Source organism: Elaeis guineensis, chromosome 5, assembly GCF_000442705.2.
Source record: "Elaeis guineensis isolate ETL-2024a chromosome 5, EG11, whole genome shotgun sequence".
Classification (NCBI taxonomy): Eukaryota; Viridiplantae; Streptophyta; class Magnoliopsida; order Arecales; family Arecaceae; genus Elaeis; species Elaeis guineensis.
In genome coordinates, this window is record NC_025997.2 from 108,142,365 (window position 1) to 108,165,845 (window position 23,481).

General features: G+C 37.2%; 1 protein-coding gene and 1 non-coding gene across 6 annotated transcripts; one reads left to right on the plus strand and one right to left on the minus strand.

Moving 5' to 3' along the window:
• Positions 1-5,446: 5,446 nt before the first annotated feature.
• TRNAV-CAC (transfer RNA valine (anticodon CAC)) lies at positions 5,447-5,520 on the plus strand. Its single transcript has one exon. It is a non-coding gene; the product is annotated as a tRNA-Val (tRNA).
• Positions 5,521-8,843: 3,323 nt separating this feature from the next.
• Positions 8,844-23,481, minus strand: LOC105045405 (protein STRUBBELIG-RECEPTOR FAMILY 3). 5 transcript variants are annotated; one of them, XM_073258054.1, is made up of 17 exons: positions 23,405-23,481; positions 22,069-22,213; positions 16,805-16,934; positions 16,654-16,725; positions 16,387-16,452; positions 16,208-16,279; positions 16,043-16,114; positions 15,883-15,954; positions 15,741-15,806; positions 14,956-15,021; positions 14,340-14,713; positions 13,966-14,246; positions 12,616-12,884; positions 12,364-12,502; positions 10,958-11,097; positions 10,704-10,860; positions 8,844-9,253 (listed from the first exon to the last, which is right to left on the minus strand). In XM_073258054.1, the coding sequence occupies exons 1-17, from the start codon at positions 23,474-23,476 to the stop codon at positions 9,134-9,136; spliced, it is 2,313 nt and encodes a 770-aa protein (XP_073114155.1). In that variant the 5' UTR covers positions 23,477-23,481; the 3' UTR covers positions 8,844-9,133. The 5 variants fall into 5 exon arrangements, with proteins under 5 accessions (XP_073114155.1, XP_073114154.1, XP_073114156.1 ...); XM_073258053.1 differs by having other exon boundaries at positions 22,069-22,216; positions 23,405-23,477; XM_073258055.1 differs by having other exon boundaries at positions 23,069-23,465.

Sequence of the window (23,481 nt, forward strand, 5' to 3'; positions counted from 1 at the left end):
TGGGCCCAAAACCAGCTCACAAAGCCCACTAAGCCATTAAACAAAAAAAAAAAAAAATTCTATGAATCCTGTATCGAGTCATGCCTTCATCTTTTAGAAGCTTATATTGACTCTAACAAGATCTGAAGTTGCTTTGATATCCGTGCTGTATGTCAACCTCATCTGATCGTATCAAAGATCTTTCAAATTTATTAAAGAACCTTATTGATTGATCTTGACTTTAATTCGATCTGTGCCTCACGATTTCTTGATCAAGTCACTTGAATCTGACCCTCAGATCAGAGATCCTGAATTGCCCTGGTATCTGGATGGTTCGACACATCCGGACAACAGTCCTCTTTCCTTATGATTTAATCTTGTTATATTTATGGAATAGAATTTGATAATGATTTGATATTTTAAATAGGATTAGCTGATTCTTCTAACGAAGTCTAAAGATCTAAGATGAAAGAGGTAAGTAGTGTTTACTTTTACTGAATTTATCTGGTAAATTATGAATTAAATAAATTTATGCATGCTTGCGATTGTAATTATTTATTGAAATAATTGTTGAAAATTATTTATGATGAAAGTTAATTGTAGGAAATTATTTATGATTGAAGTTATTTGTGGAGCAATTATTATGATGATATATGATCTCAAAGAATGTTATAATTGATTTGACTCGAATATCAATTAATTTTATTATTCTTGAAAATAATATATGAATTGGAAGACAATATGAAATTGACAACCTGACTGTGTTGAGGACCCCGCCAATGGGGGCATATACGTTGGCAATTGACTGTCCTGAGGATTTATGTCGCCAGTGAGACCAGCGACATGTCGCCAGATAGACCAGCGACAAAACCGCCAGCTAGACCAGCGGTTCCAAAGGACTTGGCTGCCAGATGATTCGCAGCCCACCGCAAGCAGATATGCGGTATTATGACCCTGCCACAGGGATAATGTGGTCATAGTCATGGTTGGTAAGAAGAATTTAAGAAATTGATGAATTTAAGAAGAAAAGCATAATTAGAAATTATGATGAATTGACTTTTATATATGATTGACAGTATGAATATGATTTCATGAAATTACATATTGATTTGTTATGCATAGTATTATTTGCCTGATTATTCAGTTAAAGGTATACACTGCTTACTGGGCTATTTAGCTCATGATAAGTTTTATGTTTTTCTTACAGATCCAGAAAATTAGCATGATGTGGGATTTCGGTTGGAAGAGCGATTAGAGATGGAGTTAACTCATTGATTTAGGATTTTTCTCAGAATTGATTCAAGACCTTTAGTTTTGTTTTTAGTATTGGCTTTGTCAGACAGTTACTTTCTTTTGAACACTTAGTTTTGATTTGTTATTTGAACCAAGGTTTGATTATTGAATAAAGAAAAATTTATTTAACTGTTTGTGAAGATATCATGATGAGATGCCTTGCATGCTTATGGGAAAAGTATTCTATAAGTATGCGGCGGTTGTCATGACCCTCGATTCACAATCTCGGGTCGGGGGCGTGACAATTAATATGGTATCAGAGCATAAGTGGATAAATTATGACACATAGAATTTGACATAGTATGAGTGTAGGTGGGTAAACATTAGGAATATTGGAACGTTAAAGTATGAGAATCATAATAATAAAAACATCAAAAGATCAGCCAAGGGAACAGTAGACAATAAGACTCAACAGATTGATGGTGAGCCGTGCTCCAGATGTGGCAAAAATCATGCAGATAAGGATTGCTATTGGAATACAGGTGCTTGTTTCAAATGTGGTCAGATGGATCATAAAATTGCTAGCTGCCCGCTAAATATCGAAAATCAAGCTGGCAAAAGAACTCATGAAGGACAACATAAGGATGGCGGACAGATTTCTAAAACCCAGGGAAGAGTTTATGCACTTACTCAACAGAATCCACAGGCTTCCAATACAATGGTGACAGGTATGAAAAATTTCGAGGACGAAATTTTTTTTTAGGGGTGAAGAATGTTATAGCCCAAAATCAGCCCAACCTAGCCCAAGCCCAAGCCTAATCTCAGCCCACCAAAATGGAAAAAAAAAAAAAAAAAAAAAGAAGAAAAAGAAAAGAAAAGAAAAGAAAATAATAATAATAATAATAATAATAAATATATATATATATATATTTATATATATATATATATGAACAAATAAGTAAGTAAATAAATAAATAAATTAAAATTAAAATTGATGAGAGAGAGAGTTTCTCTCTCTTCTCTCTCTTCTTTCAGTCTGAACCCTGACTTTCTCTCTCTGGAATTGGACTTTCTCTCTCTACTTTCTCTCTCTAAAATTTTTTCTTTCTAGCTTGTTTTTCTCTCTCTTGATGGATTTCTCTCTCTAAAGTTATCCTTCTAAGATTAGCATAGGGGAAGGCTTCATCTGATGATTCTGATCGAGTTTAGAGACGAGTCTGATTTTAATCGAGATTTTAATTTTGGGATTTGTTAGATTTAATTTTGAATTAAATTAATGTAAAAATATAATTTTGGATAATAGGTGCAGAAGAATCTACTAGAAGTTAGTCGATCCATTCGTTCAGTGCTCCGTGAAAGGTAAGTAATGAATCATCTTCTCGAGATATTCCATATTTATTCTGAAAATAATCAATTATTCTCTGAAATTATGCATAATTTATGAAATTATGTTTTGAAAGAAAAGTGCTTTTTGAAATGTTATGGTATGTCGATTTATGCGCATGTTCAGTGAAAGATTATGATATATATTGTGGTACTAAGTGTTTTGATATAGATCGGATTTATGCTCTCAGCCTAACTATGTTTCAGTGGACCCCGCCAATGGGGATTATACGTTGGTACTTTGTGGACCCTGCCAGTGGGGGTTGTGCGCTGGTATTTGTGGACCCTGCCAGTGGGGGTTGTGCGCTGGTATTCTGTGGACCCCGTCAATGGGGGTTAAACGTTGGTCATAGTCGAGGTTGTTGAGTTACGAGTGTTTTAAATCGAATCGGATTTATGATTATATTATATGTGAATATTTGAAAATATTGGATTTGCATTAAATCAGCATGAAATATATTTTTATGTTTAATTACAGCATTATTCTTGAAAATTATATAATATCTGAAATATCTGGTAGAGATGCTTATTACTTACTGGACTGTCTAGCTCATTACCTTTCTTTCTCTTTTTCAGATTCAGATAATTAATTTCGAGCGTGGGAAGAAATATTGGGACAGAGCTTTTAGAGGCGAGATTTAGCATTGTCAACTTCATTGAACTTAGATCTATTGTTTTATTGTTAGCAAAAATTTTATTGGATGTAAGACATTTGATTTAATTACTTGAATTACAGTTGAATAATAATTATTTGAATTTATTTCGCTGTGATGCATTGATATCGTGATAAGATGCCTTGCATGCTTATGGAGAGAGTTCTTCATAAATATGCGGCGGTTGCCGCGACCCTCGATTCAAAATCTCGGATCGGGAGCATGACAACAAGTGTTAGCTATACATAGCCAGCACCTTGGATGGGTTGTTGGAGATGAAACCCACATGACTGTGGGAAGGATCCCTGGAAATGACAACTTTCATGGTGGATTGATGGAAGGCAAGTGGAATGGTATGCCCTCAAATTTCAAGGTTTCTGAAGTGAAAGGTAAAGATGGAGGGTGGAATTTGTCATAATCTCAGGAAACATATGCCTGATTCCTGGATCGAAGAATGCTCCTTTATTTCTCCATCAGGCATTCAAGACTGTCCTACTTGAGCTTTTGAAGGGCTTACCATCTCGATCAGAAACACGTGTACATGTATCTCCTTGGGGCAGATCCAAATCCCTGACCCAGCTAGAGTGGTGCATGATCGACTTGGGATCTTAATTAACCTCATCAGATGGAAAGTTGCTAACCGAAAGCTCCTAATTACGTTGTTGCTTAACCATGAAAGCAATGTTCGTGGTCTACCAAGGATGCTTTGAAGAGAGGGTGATAGCTGTCAAAGACTATTTCTAGGGTTGTCTCCTTGGTTAGCCATCGATAGTCCATTTTAACTATCATTAGATTATAATCATCCAACTCTAGTAGAAGAATTGATAGACTTGTCTAGAACTAGTTGTTGCAGCTTAATGAGGCCTTTCACTGAGTTGTTTCCCCGGGCTATACTTTGGCAACTTGCTACATCTATTTCTCAATTGTAGTTGTCTGGCTTTAATTATAATATTAATAGGCTTATCTGAACTAATTATTGGCAACTTGCTAATGGTTCCACCCACGCAAAAAGTAATCTCATGTGGATTGATGAGGACTCAAGAGTATAATCAATTGAATTGTTGGTCAAGAGACTGCTTCAGTGACTCAGTTTAACCTTGCGTTTAGGAGATTAGATAGCTCAGGGAATCCTATGAGAGCTCCATGTGTCTTACCTCTTGGGGGAGGCAATCATGTAGTCTATTGGTTGACAAACGGATGCAATTTGATTTCAAGCTCAACTATTCACCACTTGTTTAAGTTCCCTGATGAGTTTCTGTACCAAGTTAATGTAGTATGTTTTCTGATCCTTATAATTTTTAAGTTGTGGTAGGCTTGGTTTGTCCGATACCTTTCCCCAAAAGCGAAAAAAAGAAAAGAATAAGGAAAGGTAAATTCACACTGCACTTAAAATTGGGCATGCAGACAATCTTTACCAATTTGCACAATTTGATCATTCACAACCTCACATGATTTAAGTTGAAAAGAAAGAAAAAAATATATATATTACGCATTTGATAAATGCAGGAGTTATGATATTATTGTTTGTTGGATGTGCTTTTACCATTTTCTGTATACCCATGGATATCATCTTGCTCAATGTCAATCATGCATGATGTCATGCATGAGTAAACATGATACATTCAGATGGAGAAGGAAAAATATCACATAGATCCAGCATAATATTTTATGGACATCCAAAGAACAACGTTGTCCACCTGCATGTAGATAACAAACTGCACCACAAGATAACCTTCATAAAAACAGCAGAACTATGGTGCTTTTTAGATTTTGAAAATCTAGAGCAAGCAAATTATTTACCTCATAGCACTTTCCTGACTCACTATGAGTGGAATGTCAATCCACAAACGCCACTTAGCTTAACATGAGAAAAATCTCATTCCTTGTCTTTAATAGCAGACTTGATTCATACTAACCTTAATCACAAGATATGCCAACATGACCATCATTTCTAATGTATTTGAATTTTGAATTTCAAATATATCAAAATGGCAATTATATTGATATATCTTATGATTAATGTGATGTAATTCATATAAAGTGTATGTTTTTTACTTCAATGAAAACTATCTAAGCAGCTCAGTGCAATTTATGATAGATCCTGTATATTGGAGCATAATGATTACCAAATCTGTTTAATTGTGTTTGGAGTTATCATTTCCTAGAAATAATTACAACGAACGAGGCAACAGCATCTCGTCTGGGTGGTGTAGTTGGTCATCACGCTAGTCTCACACACTAGAGGTCCCCGGTTCGAACCCGGGCTCAGACATGCGTTTTCTGTATCTTTATTTTTATTCCTCCTTTCCTTTTTTTTTTGCCCTTTATGGGATTTTTTTTTTTATCTCATTTTCCTCTCTTTTCTTTTTAAGGAAACAGCTATAAGATTGCCGTATTTTTATAAAAATAGAATTTTATTTTCTACCTAACTTCAAAAGTGTCCCATCGTCTCAACAAAGACATAGATTTGTGTTATTTTATATTTTCCCTTCTTTTATATTTTTGAAATTCTCAAATTCTTCCTTTCTTTATTTTTTTTGCTTATTATGGAAATGTGTTATTTTTTATTTTCCTTTTCTGAATTTCTTTTTCGTTGGGTACATTTTTCATTTTTCCTTTTTGAAATCCCTTCTGGACATGGATCTTTGGATCTCACTTCTATTTTTTTTTTTTTCTTCTTTCTGGCAAGAGCGGAATAAGCTTGCCCATATTTTTAAACAAAATGGAGTTTTATTTTTTCTCTAAATTATGAAGTATACCAGCATCTCACGGACCTTGCAGACATCAACACTCTCTAACCTCTTTTAAGTCTTAAAATATATTACCTGATTCAAGGCAAGGTTAAAAAAGCCAAGTTAGTCTCAAAAAGACCATGATTAAGCTATTTGATTTGAGATACTTTAGTCTTTTTAATTGGCTAAGATATTTTAAGACTTAAATAGGTTAGAGAGTAATGACTCCATTGGCTTATTTAATGGAAAGCTAAATTTAGAAAACTGCATTAGATGTACATAGAAAAGGTCAGGTAGTTAAAAATATATTTCTAAAATATTGGATGGGAATCTATAATTACTCTATACCTTAAGTGAGGTCAGGGTGATTATTCTATTTATATCTATGAGCATAAATGAATTTTCACCTCCTAATGCAATATGCAATCAATGAATTAAAATAAGTAAAATCGATAGCTTCACGGTTCAAAGTACATACTATTACGATGTTATAATGACCATTTAGTGATTTTCTTTGCCCACTTATATTCCAAAAATATAGGCATTAAGAAACATAATATTTTAACCACTATTCTAAACCATTTAATGGTTTTTGATCCCACTTATATTGGCAAAATATAGGCATTAAATAATATAATATTTTAACCATTATTCTATTACAATTATCATTATATGATAGAAATGACAACATGTTACTTAACCTATCTGTATACAAGCAAAATTTAGGAAACAACATTTTACTTGTCAAAGTGACATAACCATATGATGCCTTTATATCTTCGTATTTGTCTTTTCTTTTCTTTCCTTTTATTCTTTTTTTTGGTAACTTCATATTCATGTTTATTTGTCCCATTATACAACCACTTAAAGCATTTAAGATATTATCAAAAATAATAAAAATCAAGTCAAAGAATAGACTAAATTATTTCTCATTATTAAAATAAATAAATAAAAAGCAAATCGGCCAGATAACACCATCGTTACTGGAGTGTAAGTGGATTAAAGAAAATCTAAAATCCAAACTAATTCAAACCGAAGTAGAAGATTGGATCGAATTTTTTAATTTTGATTTTGGATTTGAAGTCAATTTTTAAAAATTTTAAATTTTGGACTTGGATTTAGATTTAATATTATAAAATTCAAATCCAATCTAAAGTATAAACCAAATCCAATCCATTCTTCTATTTTAAACTTTTGAATTATATATATATGTGTGTGTGTGTGTGTGTGTATTTCAAATTTAGTTTCTTTTAGATGCTATGAAACATATTATATTTTGACGATATAGTTTTTTTTTCAAAATCTAAAACTTATATTTCTGACGTGATGCTATCATTACACGATTTATTGAAACCCTTGATATTGAAATTTATATTTATATTTTTTATTTATTGTTATTATAATATTAGTTATTATATATAGGACGATATCGTAGAATACTTATAGGTAGTATTTGCTTCAAATTTATATAACTTGCTTTTGAATTATGATTCAAATTACAATCTAATGTATGTAAAAGTTCAAAATCCAATCCAATCTAATTCGAACTTTTCAGATTGGATAGGATTAAACTAGTAGAGTATTTGATTCGATTTTGGAATCAAATTTTCACGTCCAAAATTTTTCAAATTAGAATTGGATTTAAGTATAATGCAATCCAATTCAGTCCATTTACACCTTCATTACCATACAATCAAGGAAGGATATGGTGGTTTTTTTCTTATTTTGGGTGGGTGCTTAATTAGCTAGTCCAAATATAGTATTTAATTTTTAAATGTTTCTATTCCTAAAAGAAAAATTCATAGAGATGTACTTCTTTTCCAATTCAATTATTGCTTCTAAAAATCATGGCATGCATAATAGATAGCTCTAAGTAATAAATGGGAGTATGGATTATTTGGGAACTTAAAAGGCACCCAAAATTTTGTCGTTTGAATATTATAGTATAGATTTATGTTCCATTTTGGGAACCAGAGCCTTGAGGCTATGAGAAAGAGAAGAAGGGAACAAAGGAATTTGATGGCTATGGTGCTACAAAAGAATTAATGAGGTATATTTCTTATTATTATCTAAATCTTTCATCTTTTTTTCTTTTATTTTATGGCTCTTTCCGTCAACTTTTTCTGATATCTAGACATTTTTAGTGTATTCATCTAGCTCTCTATTTTAAATTTTTAATGCATTCGCTTGCGACTGTTTTATATACTTGAATCTCTATATGGTCGATAATAGTTAATAAATTTTAGTGATTTGTGTTGGTCATAATTTATTTTATTAAGGTCGTGATTTTTTTTCTACTTAACTACTCTTTTATTATCTAAAATTGTGGTAAATTCCAAAATCCAACTACAAAAATAAAGTCATCTGTATTGCAAATAAAGTCATCTATATTGAAAATAAAGTTGAAAAAAAAATAAAATGCCAACAATCTGCTTTGCTGTCTTCTAGTAAAAAATATCAAGCACAGCTTTAAAATACACATTCTTTGCCAGAAAATATTAAAAAATTTTGTACTGCCCCTAAAAGGAAAAATTCCCAGGTCTCCCCCAATTACAATGGTACACAACATTTTGGAAGGAGGACTCGTTAAAACTTATAACAAGATAATGAAACCTTGGAGAAGGCTAAGCCTGCATTGGATTTAGTGCAACCAGTAGCAAAGGAAAAGAGAAGGAAAAAATTAGTGAACAAACCAAAGAAGAGCAATGATCCAAACTGACATTCTTACCTGATGCCCCTCTTTTTTTTTTTTTTTTTTTTTTTTTTTTGATGATGCCCCATAATATTTCCTCACAAACTTTTCTAAATGAAACTATCTTCACAACTGAATAAATTAACGGATTAAATTTGAGCCTCATTCTAATGACTAACAATGACATATTATCATTAATATAAACAGATTAATATACAAGACAGAAAGAAATAATAAAATACATTTAAATAAATGGACCATCCATTTGTGATGTTGACAGAATTCAAATGATCAAGTGGTCAGCAGTGGTCAGTCATTCCATGACTAAATTTTTCATTCCACTAGAAGAGATCCTGGCAGAGGCTGCAGGTTGACTCGGGTGATCAACTCTTTAGTAAATTAATATTCATGCCATTCGTAATGAACTAATGTTTGTTCACTCATTGGTGAGCTTGGATCTCTTATGTCCTTTTCTCTGAAACTGAATGAGGGTCTCCATTTTCATTCTTCATCGCATCCTCGATAACACGAGCAAGGTCCTGGACAACTTCAGACATTGATGGCCTGAATTCTGGTGTTCGCTGCAAAACAGAATCAAAGATCAGCCTCTTCTATATTTCATATTTTCTTGCATAGATACAAACATATGCAACCGTCTAAAGCTTTTGTGTAATGTTGTGTGCATGTTTCAATAGGAAACACGATATATATATCTATAGTTGTATCCTGGAATCACAAATTGGTTATTGAAATTATCTGATATGAAGATACCTGAAAATTTAAAACCATGTCACTGCCCACCGCATTAGCCAATCAGTAAAGCAATCAAAGAAATGTAACATATGCCAGATGTAGACAAATTTGGGAAGATGGTAAATGCAGATATTTCCAGACTAACAAAGCTAACTTAAATCCATAACCATGACCATTGCATTCAATATCTTCATCTTAAGCACATCAGACCATTCTGCACCATTTCCCCATCATGGGAAGGCTTCTGTCCACACAATCTTTCTTTGCAACTTTCGTGTATCATAGTTCTCTTGCCTCCCAACGTGATCATTTCAGGGTACCCGAAATACAGGGGCCCTTTCAGCACTTTCATACATCAACTCAAGGCTGCTCTCTCTCTCTCTCTCTCTCTCGTGCATGCGCGCACATGCACAAATGTTTAAGGTGCTAGATGCTTCTAATAAAAGTGATGGGTACCATGCAGACTAAGTAGCATCTAATGATCTAATGTTAGATCTACAATGAGAAGTTGACATGATGCCCATCTTCAAGTTGCAGACAGTGACTAGTAACATGCAGACTAAGGCATATGTAATGATCTAATGTTCGATCTACAATAAGAAGATAACATAAGTCCATTTTTCAAATTGCAAACCACGACTTGCATTGCCAAAAAGTGTTGATATCCGGGGTTTGAAAAAGTATGCTTTCTTGTTGATAAGTAATAAAATTCGCAAGTTTTTAAATGTCTCGCTATGTCCCCCTAGTATACCTTTCCTTCTTAATGCCCACAAAGTTACAACTTGTGGGTCTACAGTAATTTTTCACCATACCTATGAAATCTGTGTCTTTCACCAAGGGTCTCTACCTGTAAATGTGAAGTGTTAAAAATTTAAGCTTACAAAGTAACAATTCAAAAAGAATAATCAACAATATCTATTCAATATTTGAGAAGCATATTATATAAGGTAATGGTAGTTAAGTTCTTGTCACTTTACAATGTGGCACTTCACTTTATAACCTGGAATCATTTAAGCATGTGGAATTTGCTACATTTTACCATGTATCATTGTTTAAACAAAAACTATGCCTACTCTACTTTTGATGCAAGTTTAAAGTTTTGAATACATGAACAAATTAAAGAACAAGATAAATATGATAATATGTCATGCATATGGATTGTGGATGAGTGAACCAAAGATGTAAAGAAAAATTACTCCAAAGGAAAGATAACATTATCCAAGCATCAGTATTTATGGTTTAGCAAGACTATGTTTGAAAGAGTATAGAAAATTTTACCCGTATACAACGACTAATAATATCTGCAAACCGTGATAATGATTTCACAGAGTATTTCCCATCAATAGAGGGATCCACCATTCTTGACAATGTATTGATGTCATGAAGTTGAGAACTAGCCCATCTTACAAGATGTTGCTCTGCACGTGGCCGTGAACTGTAATATAGAAGGAAATTTTGATGTTGAGGAACTGATAAAAAGCACTTGTACATTGTAAGCTCCGCTCAAAGGAAAAACCAAGACAATTTTATACCTGTCATAGGGTTTACGCCCTGTAAGAAGTTCTAACATAACAACTCCAAAGCTGTAAACATCACTCTGCTCGCTATGTGACCCAGATCCACCAATCTCTGGGGCCTTATAACTGAATAAAGCATGTATCCGGCCTGACAACTGAAATTTTGATTGACACTTTTGTTACTGTTGCATGCTTCACTTCCTTTCTAAAATCAATTTCAACTACTTATAGGTTTAATCCTGTAACAATGCCAAACTACACAAAAAGTTTGACTTTCATTAATTACATCGCTATCTGCATACAACTTTTAAACTGCTCATAATCCCCCAAGGTCATAGTGGCAGCAAGGCCAAAACTTATTTTTAACTTTTCATATACCTTGGAGTAATCTTTTCTTTAAATCATCAAATTCCACCTTTATAGTTCCTTTAATGCTCAAATCACTGTATTACTATAATTTTGGTTTCCACTCTCATGGTACTCATAAGCCGAAAATCAAGCAAATAATAATAGGGTTTTTATTATATCATCCCAGTTTCATCACAGCATAATGTGCTTGTCAGATTTTGATTGGTTGACAAAATTTATGAATAATTCACAGGTAATTCATTATATTTAAATCTCTCAGAGCTCAACTGATATCATGTCTCCCTTTTTTCAGTATGTCCTTATTTTTTAAAATCCAAAAGGAAAAACTTCATCTCATGACATGATATGAGTTGAACTTAGAATGACAAGGAAAAACTGGTCGGAAGAGTAGCGTAACATGAAGAGAATGACTTGGATTTGTACTGAACATTTGAGAAAGGGACAACAGAATACTGAATATAAAATGGATGTTGGTTCCAGAAAGGATTTGGAAAAGCTGGCAAATATAAAAGATGCAAGGAGATGGCTTACAACATTTTACAGCAGAAAAATTTCACAATATTAACACCAATAATTGAGATAAGCCTTTTGGTTTAGGATCTCAAATCCTGGCCCCATAATTTGTTTGTGAGTCAAGTGCCTGTTATTCTGCTAGGTATGCTTGTCCCAGATGGTAATCGTGCCATTTGAGCATCGCATAAAATTAACTATGCATATCCATGCCATTTGGAGTTAGTTGCTAAATGGAGATGATTGGGGCAAATTAGCATTTAATATTGCAATGTGGAACTAGCAGAGGCTTATTCGGAGTTCCTGGTAAAACTAGGAATCTCTTCCACTCAATGTTGTAGCCTTTAGGTTATACTGTGATAGATTATCATGATCAAGAAGATGCTGATGACTGATAACCTCATCATTGTAGATGAGTTTTTGCTTAGTTTAGAGTATTATTATCTAAATCATGTTCAGAAAAGAAAAGACAGAAACAACAAGGGACACCCAACTTTAGTGTAATGTCATCTATGTATTCAATACCATTTGAAGTAACTTACCTGAGTAACAGAGTTGGATGACATTAGTGAAGCTAGGCCACATTCAAAAACTTGTACTGCCAGATTATCATCAAGAAAAATATTGCTGGGCTCAAAATTTTGATGTATGACTGGTGGTTGACAGCTTTCATGAAGATACCTTCAGTCCAGATTCAGAGATACAAATATGTCTATCAGAGTATGCTTTCATCAAGCAAATGACAGATATGGGAAAAAGTTCTAGAAGTTTCATATAATGTTCACTCAACTTACTCTAGAGCTCTTGCAGCTTCAAAGGCTATCTGGATACGAGCATTCCATGATAGCTTTATCTTGTGATCATCTTCACCATGGAGGATGTCATGTAGTGTCTTGTTACTGAAGTATTTATAGACAAGTAAACACTGCCCAAACTCTGCACAGTACCCTACAAGCTCTAGAATATTAGGATGCCTAAGTTCTGAGATACTCAATACCAACTCAAGAAAATCATCAAGTTGTATGTTTGAGTTCATATTGTCAAGCTTCAAAACTGCCAGTAGCTGCATAACAAGAAAATAGATCAGATAAAGAACTAAAAGCAACATATTAAATATTCTGCATGCTTGTATGCATGGTATTAATCAATTGTGTTTTTTTTACTCATGTCAAATTGGTAGCTCAAGAAAGTGCAGAATTTGGATTGGAATGAGGAGGCAACATAACATCAACATGGAGAAAATGGCTGATTTGTGGAAGCACATACAGAATCGCTAAATCCAAGAGACCAACAAAAATATTATCCTAGAATGCAACATATAATTGGAAATTCAAGAAAAGATACAAAGAAGCATCTTGTACGTAAAAGTTTTATACACGTTTAGTGTTCACCATACAATTAATAACGTTATCCTATATAAAAGCAGATGGCCAGATTTAAAATGGTTACTGCAATGTCTGCCACATGGTCTCCAGCACTATCGAAAGAAAGATGCAAGGAGCATCATCAAATCCTTATGTTTATCTTAAAAAGAAAATAATACAACACTGCCTTTTTATTCCAGATTTTTCCCAATCTCCCGTACATCATCACATTTCAGATATGGTTGACTTTGATAAAGTTGAAACAAAGACTGCAACAAGCAACCAACAAAGGCAATAGAGTTGTCTAAATTTCTTGAAAATACTTGGATCATTTGGAATTTTTTGGTCCAATACATACAAGAAACATAGATTGCACCAAAAAAGTCTACTCCACTAGGATGAACAGAAATTTTATGGTCCTGTGAATGTAATTTATGAGCACTGGCTATTGCTTTTTGGGTGTATTAACCACATGGAGTATAAAGAAACAATATTATAATCATCAAAGCCGTTTAAGATAAATAGCCACAGAATATGAATTAGTCAAATTAAAGCCAACAGGTATATTACAAGATTCAGATGGTGCATTTATCAACTCATCTATCCCGACAAGGCACCAGAATAAACTAAAATTTCATGGTCCAGTTCATCTGATATATGAATATTGTACTTTTTATCAAGCAGATAGCATAGGAGGAATATAATACAAAAACAGACAAATACAAATCAATAAAAGTTTGAAGATATTTATTCATTTAAATTTCTAGTAGTAGATCAGACCTTTCCCTCAGGGGGTTCTGCCAAATAAATCCGGCCCAACCTGCCCTCTTTGATCAGGCTTTCCTCACTGAAACTGTCAGTATATTGCTGAAGAGAAGCAATGGAATATGATTTCACAGGAGCTGGGGGATTTAGATTTTCAGGACTAGTCCTTGGATTCTTTTTCCTGGAAGCAATAGGGTTCACAATGACTTTATCAACTAGTGGTGGCAATGCAAGTGTCCCCCTCCCTGCCGTATTGATCTTGACTTCATCATGTTTCTCATCAGCAACTATGGGAACTGCAACAACAAATCCACAACATATAAATAGCAAAACCAGCAACCAACCAGAAATGTTAAAGACATGTCACTGACAAAATGAATGATCTATACCTTTTTCTGTTTCCTTTTCCGGTTCCATCAGGCCTGCATTGATCTGAGGCTCCTTGGACTTTCCATGTGCCCTTATTTCCTGCCTCTTGGGAATCTCTTCATGTTTCTGTTTTCTTTCTCGCCACTTTGATATACAAAAAATAAACAGTAGCACAGCAATGATAAGCACAATCACAGCAACTACCGCATACCCAATAATTCTTACAACTGAAACATTTTTATCTTTTCTAGGAGTTCCATTGTCATGGATGGATGGACTGTCAGAAGAGTTCGAAGGCATAGTTTCAGGAGATTGTGCCCCTGAATAAGGCAAAGCTGGTGGTGTTATCATAGGTGAAGAAGCACTACTAGTATTGAATGGATTGCCATCCTTTCTGCACAATAGATATAACAGTTCCTTAAGCATTTGCAAATACAAAGTCCACCACTATGCAGCTAATTGCATTCCATCAAGCCAGAGTAGTGGATTTTTCAATGAGCCAAAAAGGGAAAAAACTACAAATTTTGGATAAGTTGAGTCAACAAATTAGCATATACTATTGGCCTATTTGGCTGCCAACAAAAATTATTGCTGCACTAGGAAGTAACACCAAGTAAGCAGCTATGGAACTCTTACTTGAAATCTGGAATGCTCAGCAACTTTTCAGGGATAGGTCCTGAGAATAGATTGTTTTCAATATTCCTGTAAAACATGAGTGAAGGAGCTTGTTAGATAAATAAGAAGGATAAAGCCAGTGGACAGAGATTCTTCATTTGATTTTACTATGAATCACACCTAAAAGTGAGTGTTTAAAGAAATGTCATATGGTGCACAGCAAAGGATGTTTGCTACAAGACACATAGTCACACACAGCAGTGCAGAATGTCCATTCCTTATCTTATATCTTTCCTTGAAGGCGCATCCGTCAAGCTATAAATTCCTCCAAGATCAAATGAAAGGTAAATCAGCGGTTGCTAAACCTAGGGATCCTTTACCAAGTTTGTTAGTTATTTCAGAATCGAGAGAACTTTTTGCCACATCCATTTTGGCCACAAATCAGAGAGGTAAATTAATACTGCTTGCACTTTGGTGCCAATTAAAGAAAAACAGCTTTGTCATGTGCCCATGAGTTGTAAAACATCTTCAACACACACAAACACACAACAAAATATGTAGCCTAAGATCTAGGTATTCTCAATATGAACACACAGACAACAGATGCCTAAAATTGATGCCTTGTGCCTTGACTCATTGAACATCCCAACGTATTCATTTCCCCAAATCTTCACCATCTAGAACATCATTACGACTGAAAATCATAGAAGCACACACTCCCCCACCTAAAATGGAGACACATAAAATTATGAAAAAAGAATAAAATATATGGACAAAATACAACAAGAGGTGCATGTATAAAGTACAAATCTTTGAGAGAAAGATCTTGCAAGACATCTAGGGTTCCAGATAGTTGATTATTTTGCAAATGCCTGCACAACAGAATGTCAATATTTAAGTTCTAAGGGAATTTACAGGAATTATCATCACATAAAGATGAACACTCACAAAGCAGTCAGAGAGGACAAGTTCTGCATGGAAGCTGGTAATTGGCCAGTCAGATTGTTAGAAGAAAGATCCCTACTTCAACAGAAGACATAGAATAAGATATAAGAAATACAAAAAAGAACAATAAGAAAAGACCAAACTTTATGAGGGAAAGACTTACAAATTTATTAGTCCAGTGAGATTCTGGAAGGCACCAGGTAATTCTCCTGTTAAAAGATTTTGATTGACTGACCTGAGGGAACCAAGGAAAAGAAAATGCAAGACAAGAAATCACTACAGCTCCTCATTCAATATGACTAGAGATAGAAACAATGAATGGGCTTACATGTCTGATAGAAGTGTTAATTCTGACAATGAGTCCGGTATGCTTCCTGTGAATTGATTGGCTGAAAGGAAACTGCCAAAAAAAAAAAAATCCACAAATTTCTAAGAAATGATTACTGTGGAATGACTACATATAAAAGTATTTAAATAAACATAGATGAATAGGAATGAGAAGCATACAGCTTCATTATTGTACGAGGCAGATTCTCTGGTATATTTCCACCAATGTGGTTGTTGCTCAGATCTCTAACACAATATATGCCAGAAAATTAATTAAAAGATTCACAATAATGAATGCATAAGAAGTTAAGTGTTTTGATCAATTTATTTCGCAAAAAAAAGCAGCAAATTGTGCAGTGAATTGAAACCTTGCAGATTAATACATCTGAAAATCTTATGCCTATTCATGATACAAGCAAGAAAAGCATTTCATAATGCACCACTTACATCGTCATAATTGAAGTGAAATTTGCTAGTTTATCACCCAGTTCTCCTCCCAAATTTGCACCATTAAGTACTCTATCGATGATGAAATATATTAGGAGAGATGATCAAGTAGCACTGAATAATGTAGATGAGAGAGGTTTTGGAACTGTACATAGCAGTTATGTTCGACTCAACACACTGGACACCTTGCCAGAGCTCAAAGCAGGGATCTCCTCCACTTGCAACCCATCCAGGAAGAGGAGGTGAGCCCAGAGCAGCATATAAGTTATTTATAGCATAAACTGAAAGTGAACCAAATATTAGGAGTTATAAATGTAAGTAGCTTCAAGATGTTGCATGGATATAATAAAATAGAAACCACCTGTTTAGAATATTTGAAAAAGAAAAGCAACTTACACATGAGAAATGAACAAATGCAACATTACATTCTTCTAAATTCTACTATATCTGCCTTAATAATTAACTGTTACAGCAAAGCATTTATATTTCAACTGATATCTAATCTACATTGACAGTACACAAGAGTATCAATTGTAACATTCAGTTTATATAGGCCTTGCACAACCATGATCCCAATTTGCATCAACAAACATTCAGTGTGTATAGGCCTCGAGTATGTGAACTTCTATTTTTTAGATCTAATCAGTCCAACTCAGATCCAAAATTGCCAAGCCAACAATGGACTTGCCTAGACAAGTCCAACCCTCTGATTCTGAATTTCAGGTTCAAAGCTTTTGTAACTTGGATTTCAATCTAAATGACCCTTATTTAATTTGCAGGATGTTGTAAGGGGACTCATAATTTAGGTCCCAACTTATCCAGATAGTGACAAGAGAACTGTATAAGAAAATGAAAAAAAAAAAAAGTCTAGATTTAGGACATTAGCTAAAGAATTCTTCAAATCGTGTAACACTAAATGGTACCAACTGTACAGATGTCACAAAACTAACTTCTATAAGCAGTTCTACATGCGAAAGATTGAACATTTGTTAGTCAATATTACAAAAGTAATGATAGTTGCTTTTATAAATATTGTAGACAAACCTATTCACCATGAAAGTCTGAGAAAAATCCAAACTCAGGGCAAAAGATGAATTTAAGGTTCTCAAGATTTTTTGTTAGCCAGCATAAAGATATAAATGAGTGAACAATCAAATATCCATTCCTTTTGTCTTACATCCTGCTTATTACTGGCTAGTCTAAGAAGTAAGTAGAAATAAACTCAATTACATTGAAAAATGAATCGGCAGTTGTGTATATCAAAACATGTCCTACTGAGACACAGCTCAGTCTATAACTTTCTTATCGACTTCCAAGCAAAAGGAATTAGCAAAACAATCAATTGGTGTGTTAGGATTTGACGCCTCGAGATTCAGCCCACATTGAGCCCACAGCGAGGCTCGCGGCGAAAAACAGAGTCTAACAAGACCAAGATCACCTGAAACGGAGCTCGGATGGAGGAGATACGAGCTTTTGAAGTCGGCACGAGAATCGAGACGGCGGAGGACCGCCGGCGACCGGCGGAGGACCGCCGGCGACCGGCGGCGGGCGGCAGCGCCGCGGCCGCAGGCGGCGGCGCGCGGGACGCGCGACCCAGGCCCGTGGCCCCTTTGCCCCGGTCCACCGTGGACCGGGCGGTCCACGGCGGGGCCTGTGGACCGCGTGGGCGTTTCCCACGCGTTTCTCGCGGTCCACGGTACTATTTCGTGGATCGGAGCACGATCCGACGGCATGGGTGGCTTCCGGTCTTGATTGGACGGTCTGGGACGTGATTTGGGTTGATTAAGGAGTCCTAATCATGATCTAAATCGTGAATAAGGTCTATAAAAGCCCTGTGCATGAAACAGAGAGGTAAGGGGTTCGGGTTTCTCGCCGTACGAAGACCGTACGAACCCGAGAAGAGAGAGAGAGGCGAGAGTGCTGAGAGAGAAGGAGCAGGAGGCTCCTGGACAGCGGTCGCCAGGCTCTTCAGGGGTTCAGGGGGGTCTTCAAGAGAGAGAGCTTTTGTGAGGAGAACTTCAGGTGAGAGAGAATTGGGTATACAAGGGTTGAGGGTGAGGTCTCCTCTTGTAAAATTTCTTTTTCATAGTGAAGTTTGCATGCCCCGTGGAGGCGAGCCCTTTTGTGGCTGATCCACGTATTTTGATTGTTTTTTTTTTGTTTTGTTTCTTCTTTCTTCCTGCTGCATCACATGGTACTGAAAAGATCTTGGGAGGTGGTGTCCTGGCCAGACATCCACCCAACAAGTGGTATCAGAGCAAGGCGGTACAAGGACGCAGATTGCAGTGGTGGTGAGCAAGACTGAAGATGGAGAAAACAGGAACAATCAAGATGGAGATCAACAAGTTTGATGGTAAGAGCAATTTCTCCTTGTGGCAGGCAAGGATGAAGGACGTACTCATCCAACAGGGGTTGATCGATGCTCTCTTGTGCGATGAGAAGTCGATCACCATGGAGGTGCGGGATTGGAAACGGCTACAGATGCAGGTGGTGAGTACCATCCGCATGTACCTAGCAGATGAGGTGGTGATCCATGTGCTGAGCGAGACTTCCCCGACAGTGCTGTGGTCGAAGCTCGAGGAGTTGTACATGGCGAAGTCTCTCACCAACACTCTTTTCCTCTGGAGGCAGTTTTACCAACTGCGAATGACTGAGGGACAGAGCGTGCAGGAGCATCTGAGCCACTTCCAGAAGATCCTCACCGACCTCCTCAGCATTGGCGAGAACGTTGAGGAGAAGACTAGGGCACTGATTTTGCTAGCGTCGCTTCTCCCTTCGTACGAGTCCTTGGTGACTGCTCTTCTAGTGGGGAAGAGCACTATCAAGATGGACGAGGTCACCGCGGTGATCTCCAGAACGAGGTTCTCAGAAGGGAGAACCCAGCTTCGAGCTCAGGTGGTGGTAGCTCAGCTTTGGTGGCTTCTGGAGGAGCAGGAGGCGGTAGACGGAGCGACAGGAGATCGCAACAAGGACGGTCTAAGTCCAGGAGGGACTTGAGCAAAACCAGGTGTTACCGGTGCGAGGAGTTGGGGCATCTAGCCAGAGATTGCCCTCAACTTAAAAATCGGACGGTGGCTGCTGTAGCGACGGCCGGCAGCGATTTAGATGAAGATGTCCTGGAGATATCTGACGAGGTATCTACTTCTTCCCAGCAGTGGATATTAGATTCTGCATGTCCCTATCATGTATGTTGCAGAGAGGAGCAGCTTGACTCCCTGGAGAACAGTGAGGGCACTGTATATCTGCTGGATGGATCGAGCTGTACGATCAGAGGCATTGGGACGATCAGTTGGAGGACACATGACGGTGCAGTGAGGAGATTGGGGGAGGTCCGATACATACCCGATTTCAGGCGGAATCTTATCTCACTTAGCAGACTGAATTCAAGAGGCTACAGGATGGTAGCTGGTGGAGGAATCCTGAGGGTGCTACGCGGCGATAGGATTGTGCTAGAGGGGAAGAAGAGGAGCAGAGGACATTATTACTTGACGGAGAGCCCAGTGCGAGGTGGAACTTCGAGAGCCAGGTGGAGCCCAGAGCGAGGTGGAGCTCCAGGAGGCGGATCGGGCACGAGACAGGAGACTCGGGAGGACGAGAGGCGACGTCGCAAGGTGAGATTCCTATTGCCGCAGGACGATGCCCCGAGCAGGTCTCAGGTCAGGAGGAGCACAGCATACAACGGAGATAGGATCGAGCAGCCTGGCTCGACTCCCATGTTTGCCTATCCATGATCAGCAGGCGATTGCCCCAGGGCATGGGGGCGCGGAGATCCAGAAGCTCTCGGAGTTTGGAGGAGGCCGAATATCGAGTCGAGGTGGAGATTGTTAGGATTTGACGCCTCGAGATTCAGCCCACATTGAGCCCACAGCGAGGTTCGCGGCGAAAAACGGAGTCCAACGAGACCAAGATCACCTGAAACGGAGCTCGGATGGAGGAGATACGAGCTTTTGAAGTCGGCACGAGAATCGAGACGTCGGAAAACCGCCGGCGACCGGCGGCGGGCGGCAGCGGCGCGGCCGCAGGGGGCGGCGCGCGGGACGTGCGACCCAGGCCCGCGCGGGACGTGCGACCCAGGCCCGCGGCCCCTTTGCCCCGGTCCACCGTGGACCGGAGCGCGATCCGACGGCATGGGTGGCTCCCGATCTTGATCGAACGGTCTGGGACGTGATTTGGGTTGATTAAGGAGTCCTAATCATGATCTAAGTCGTGATTAAGGTCTATAAAAGCCCTGTGCATAAAACAGAGAGGTAAGGGGTTCGGGTTTCTCGCCGTACGAAGACCGTACGAACCCGAGAAGAGAGAGAGAGACGAGAGTGCTGAGAGAGAAGGAGCAGGAGGTTCCTGGACAGCGGTCGTCAGGCTCTTCAGGGGTTCAGGGGGGTCTTCAAGAGAGAGAGCTTTTGTGAGGAGAACTTCAGGTGAGAGAGAATTGGGTGTACAAGGGTTGAGGGTGAGGTCTCCTCTTGTAAAATTTCTTTTTCATAGTGAAGTTTGCATGCCCCGTGGAGGTAAGCCCTTTTGTGGCTGATCCACGTATTTTGATTGTTTTTTCTTTTATTTTGTTTCTTCTTTCTTCCTGCTGCATCGCGTGGTACTGAAAAGATCTTGGGTGGTGGTGTCCTGGCCAGACATCCACCCAACATGGTGATTCAACATTCACATTTTTGCTGTGATAGTTGAATCACGTAATTCTTACAATTGATAACTAATACTTATAAATTATAGAAACAAGGTTTTAAATCTTGCAGGATGGAGGTGTCCTGGTTTTCCTATGGAACGGGATGCTCTACCGTCCCGCCCACTCCCAATAGTGGTCCTAATCATACATCTTGATAAATATCCTCAATCTCTCTCCCCTTCTTCTTTCTTTTCTTTTTTTCTTTTTTCTTTTTTCTTTTATTTCTTTTTTTTTTCTTCTACCTTTCTCTCTTTTCCTTTTTCTTTTTTTCCTATCCTCTTTATTTCTTTTTTCATTTTTATCCTTCTTTCTCTTTCCTTTCTTGCTCCTTTCCTTCATTTCTTTCTTTTTCTTCTCCCTTTCTCTCTTTCCCTTGAGCTCTTCTTTTCTTTTGCATTTTTATTTCCTTCATCATTCGATCCTTTCTTTCTTTTCTCTTTTCTCTTCTCTCTCTATATGGATAGTTCAAAGTTCCAACCTCGATCCAATCCTATTTTCTCACAAGACAAGATAGCTGGGACATCCACTCTCCCGCTGGGACTTAAAACATTGTATAAAACAATGTAGCAGCAAAATGCACGTAGACATGCAATGCACAAAGAAAAAGATTTAATCTTGTTTACTGTAATAAAACTAAAATTCTACATGTAGCCATACACAGAGAGAGCTGGACACTTGAAAATATACAGAATTAAACCATAATATATGAAAGGAACAAGCATAGACAGCAAATTTACCATCTTGCTCATTGGTGTACCCCTGTGGAAATGCCATAGTAAACAACATAAGGCCCAAAGCAACCCATAGCAAGGTCCTCAACTTAGCTTCATTCACCATCAACATCTTCAAACTAATGACACCCCAATCATTCAGAGTTTTGTCCTGCTGTCAAAAATCAGACAGTAGACAAATTGTGAGAGAGAGAGAGAGAGAGAGAGAGAGAGAGAGAGAGAGAGAGAGAGGTCATATTCGGAATGAATAATGTAGAATTGATAGGTCACAGTCACAAAATTAATATTTCGAACATAGAAAGCTCAAACAAGTCAAAAGTAAGTAAAATGGAGTTTTAGTAGGAGATCACAAAACATTTCATGCAACTCGCGGTTACATTTCACTATAAACCAACGAACCATAGCGAGAAAACCTTTATCCCAGCTTTCAATGATCCTTCCTCAGTATCCACAAGATTTTGCTTAGAAACATAAACTTTTTCACAGTATCATTAAAAAAAAGGTTACAAGAAAGGCAATATTCATGTTAGAAGCAAGCTAGTTCACCAACCCATGACCCATCCCCTTCATATAGTTATTAGAAAAATTGATCCAAGTAAAATCCATATGTCGAAAATGCACCTTTTCTAGAATCCACCACCAAGAAAACAAAAACATCAATAAAAAAACTATTAATTCAGCATTCCCACTAATTCTCACAGCAGATCCAAAATTATAATGCAATTTAAATACCAGAAAACCACAGAAAAATCACATTTTCCCCGGCCAAGACACCAATATAACTAAGATTTGGGAACTCCAGGCAGAAAATCTCCTTCTTTAAACATCTATACATAAATAAACAAAATAAACAATCTCAAAACAAGAAACTAAAATGCTGAAAACCCAACAAAACAAAACCCCAAAATCCTCAAGAACACAAACTGCAACTTGCACTCCAACTACACAACATTTCCAAGTCAAAAAACATATAAAAACAGAAAAACCGAACTCTTCAAAAACTTACTCCAAGAGTGGGGAAGAAGAGAGAAGCCAAGAATTCTCCGGCTTTCAGAAAGGGGTCTCAAAAGAAGTGCCGTCAAAAGGCTCGCCACAATTTGCTAGAACTAAGCTAAAGTAAGCTAAACTTCGCCACTAAGACTCCTCGTCAAGTGCGGAGAGAAACGAAAGAAGCAGGGAATGAGAATAAAAGAGAGCAGAGAAACGGACAAACCAAGTTGTAAAGAGAGAAGCAGAATAGGAAAGCCGTGAAAGAATGGCGCATTTATACATGGAAGAAATATATAAAAATTAACAATATAGGTTGGGCTTTTGGAAGGAAAGAGAAGAGTCCAGCTCTCACTTTTCCTTGCACTTCACAAAAGGGGAATCTGTGAGGAGATAGACACAAAGCTTCTTTTTCTCCCCTAACCATCCCAA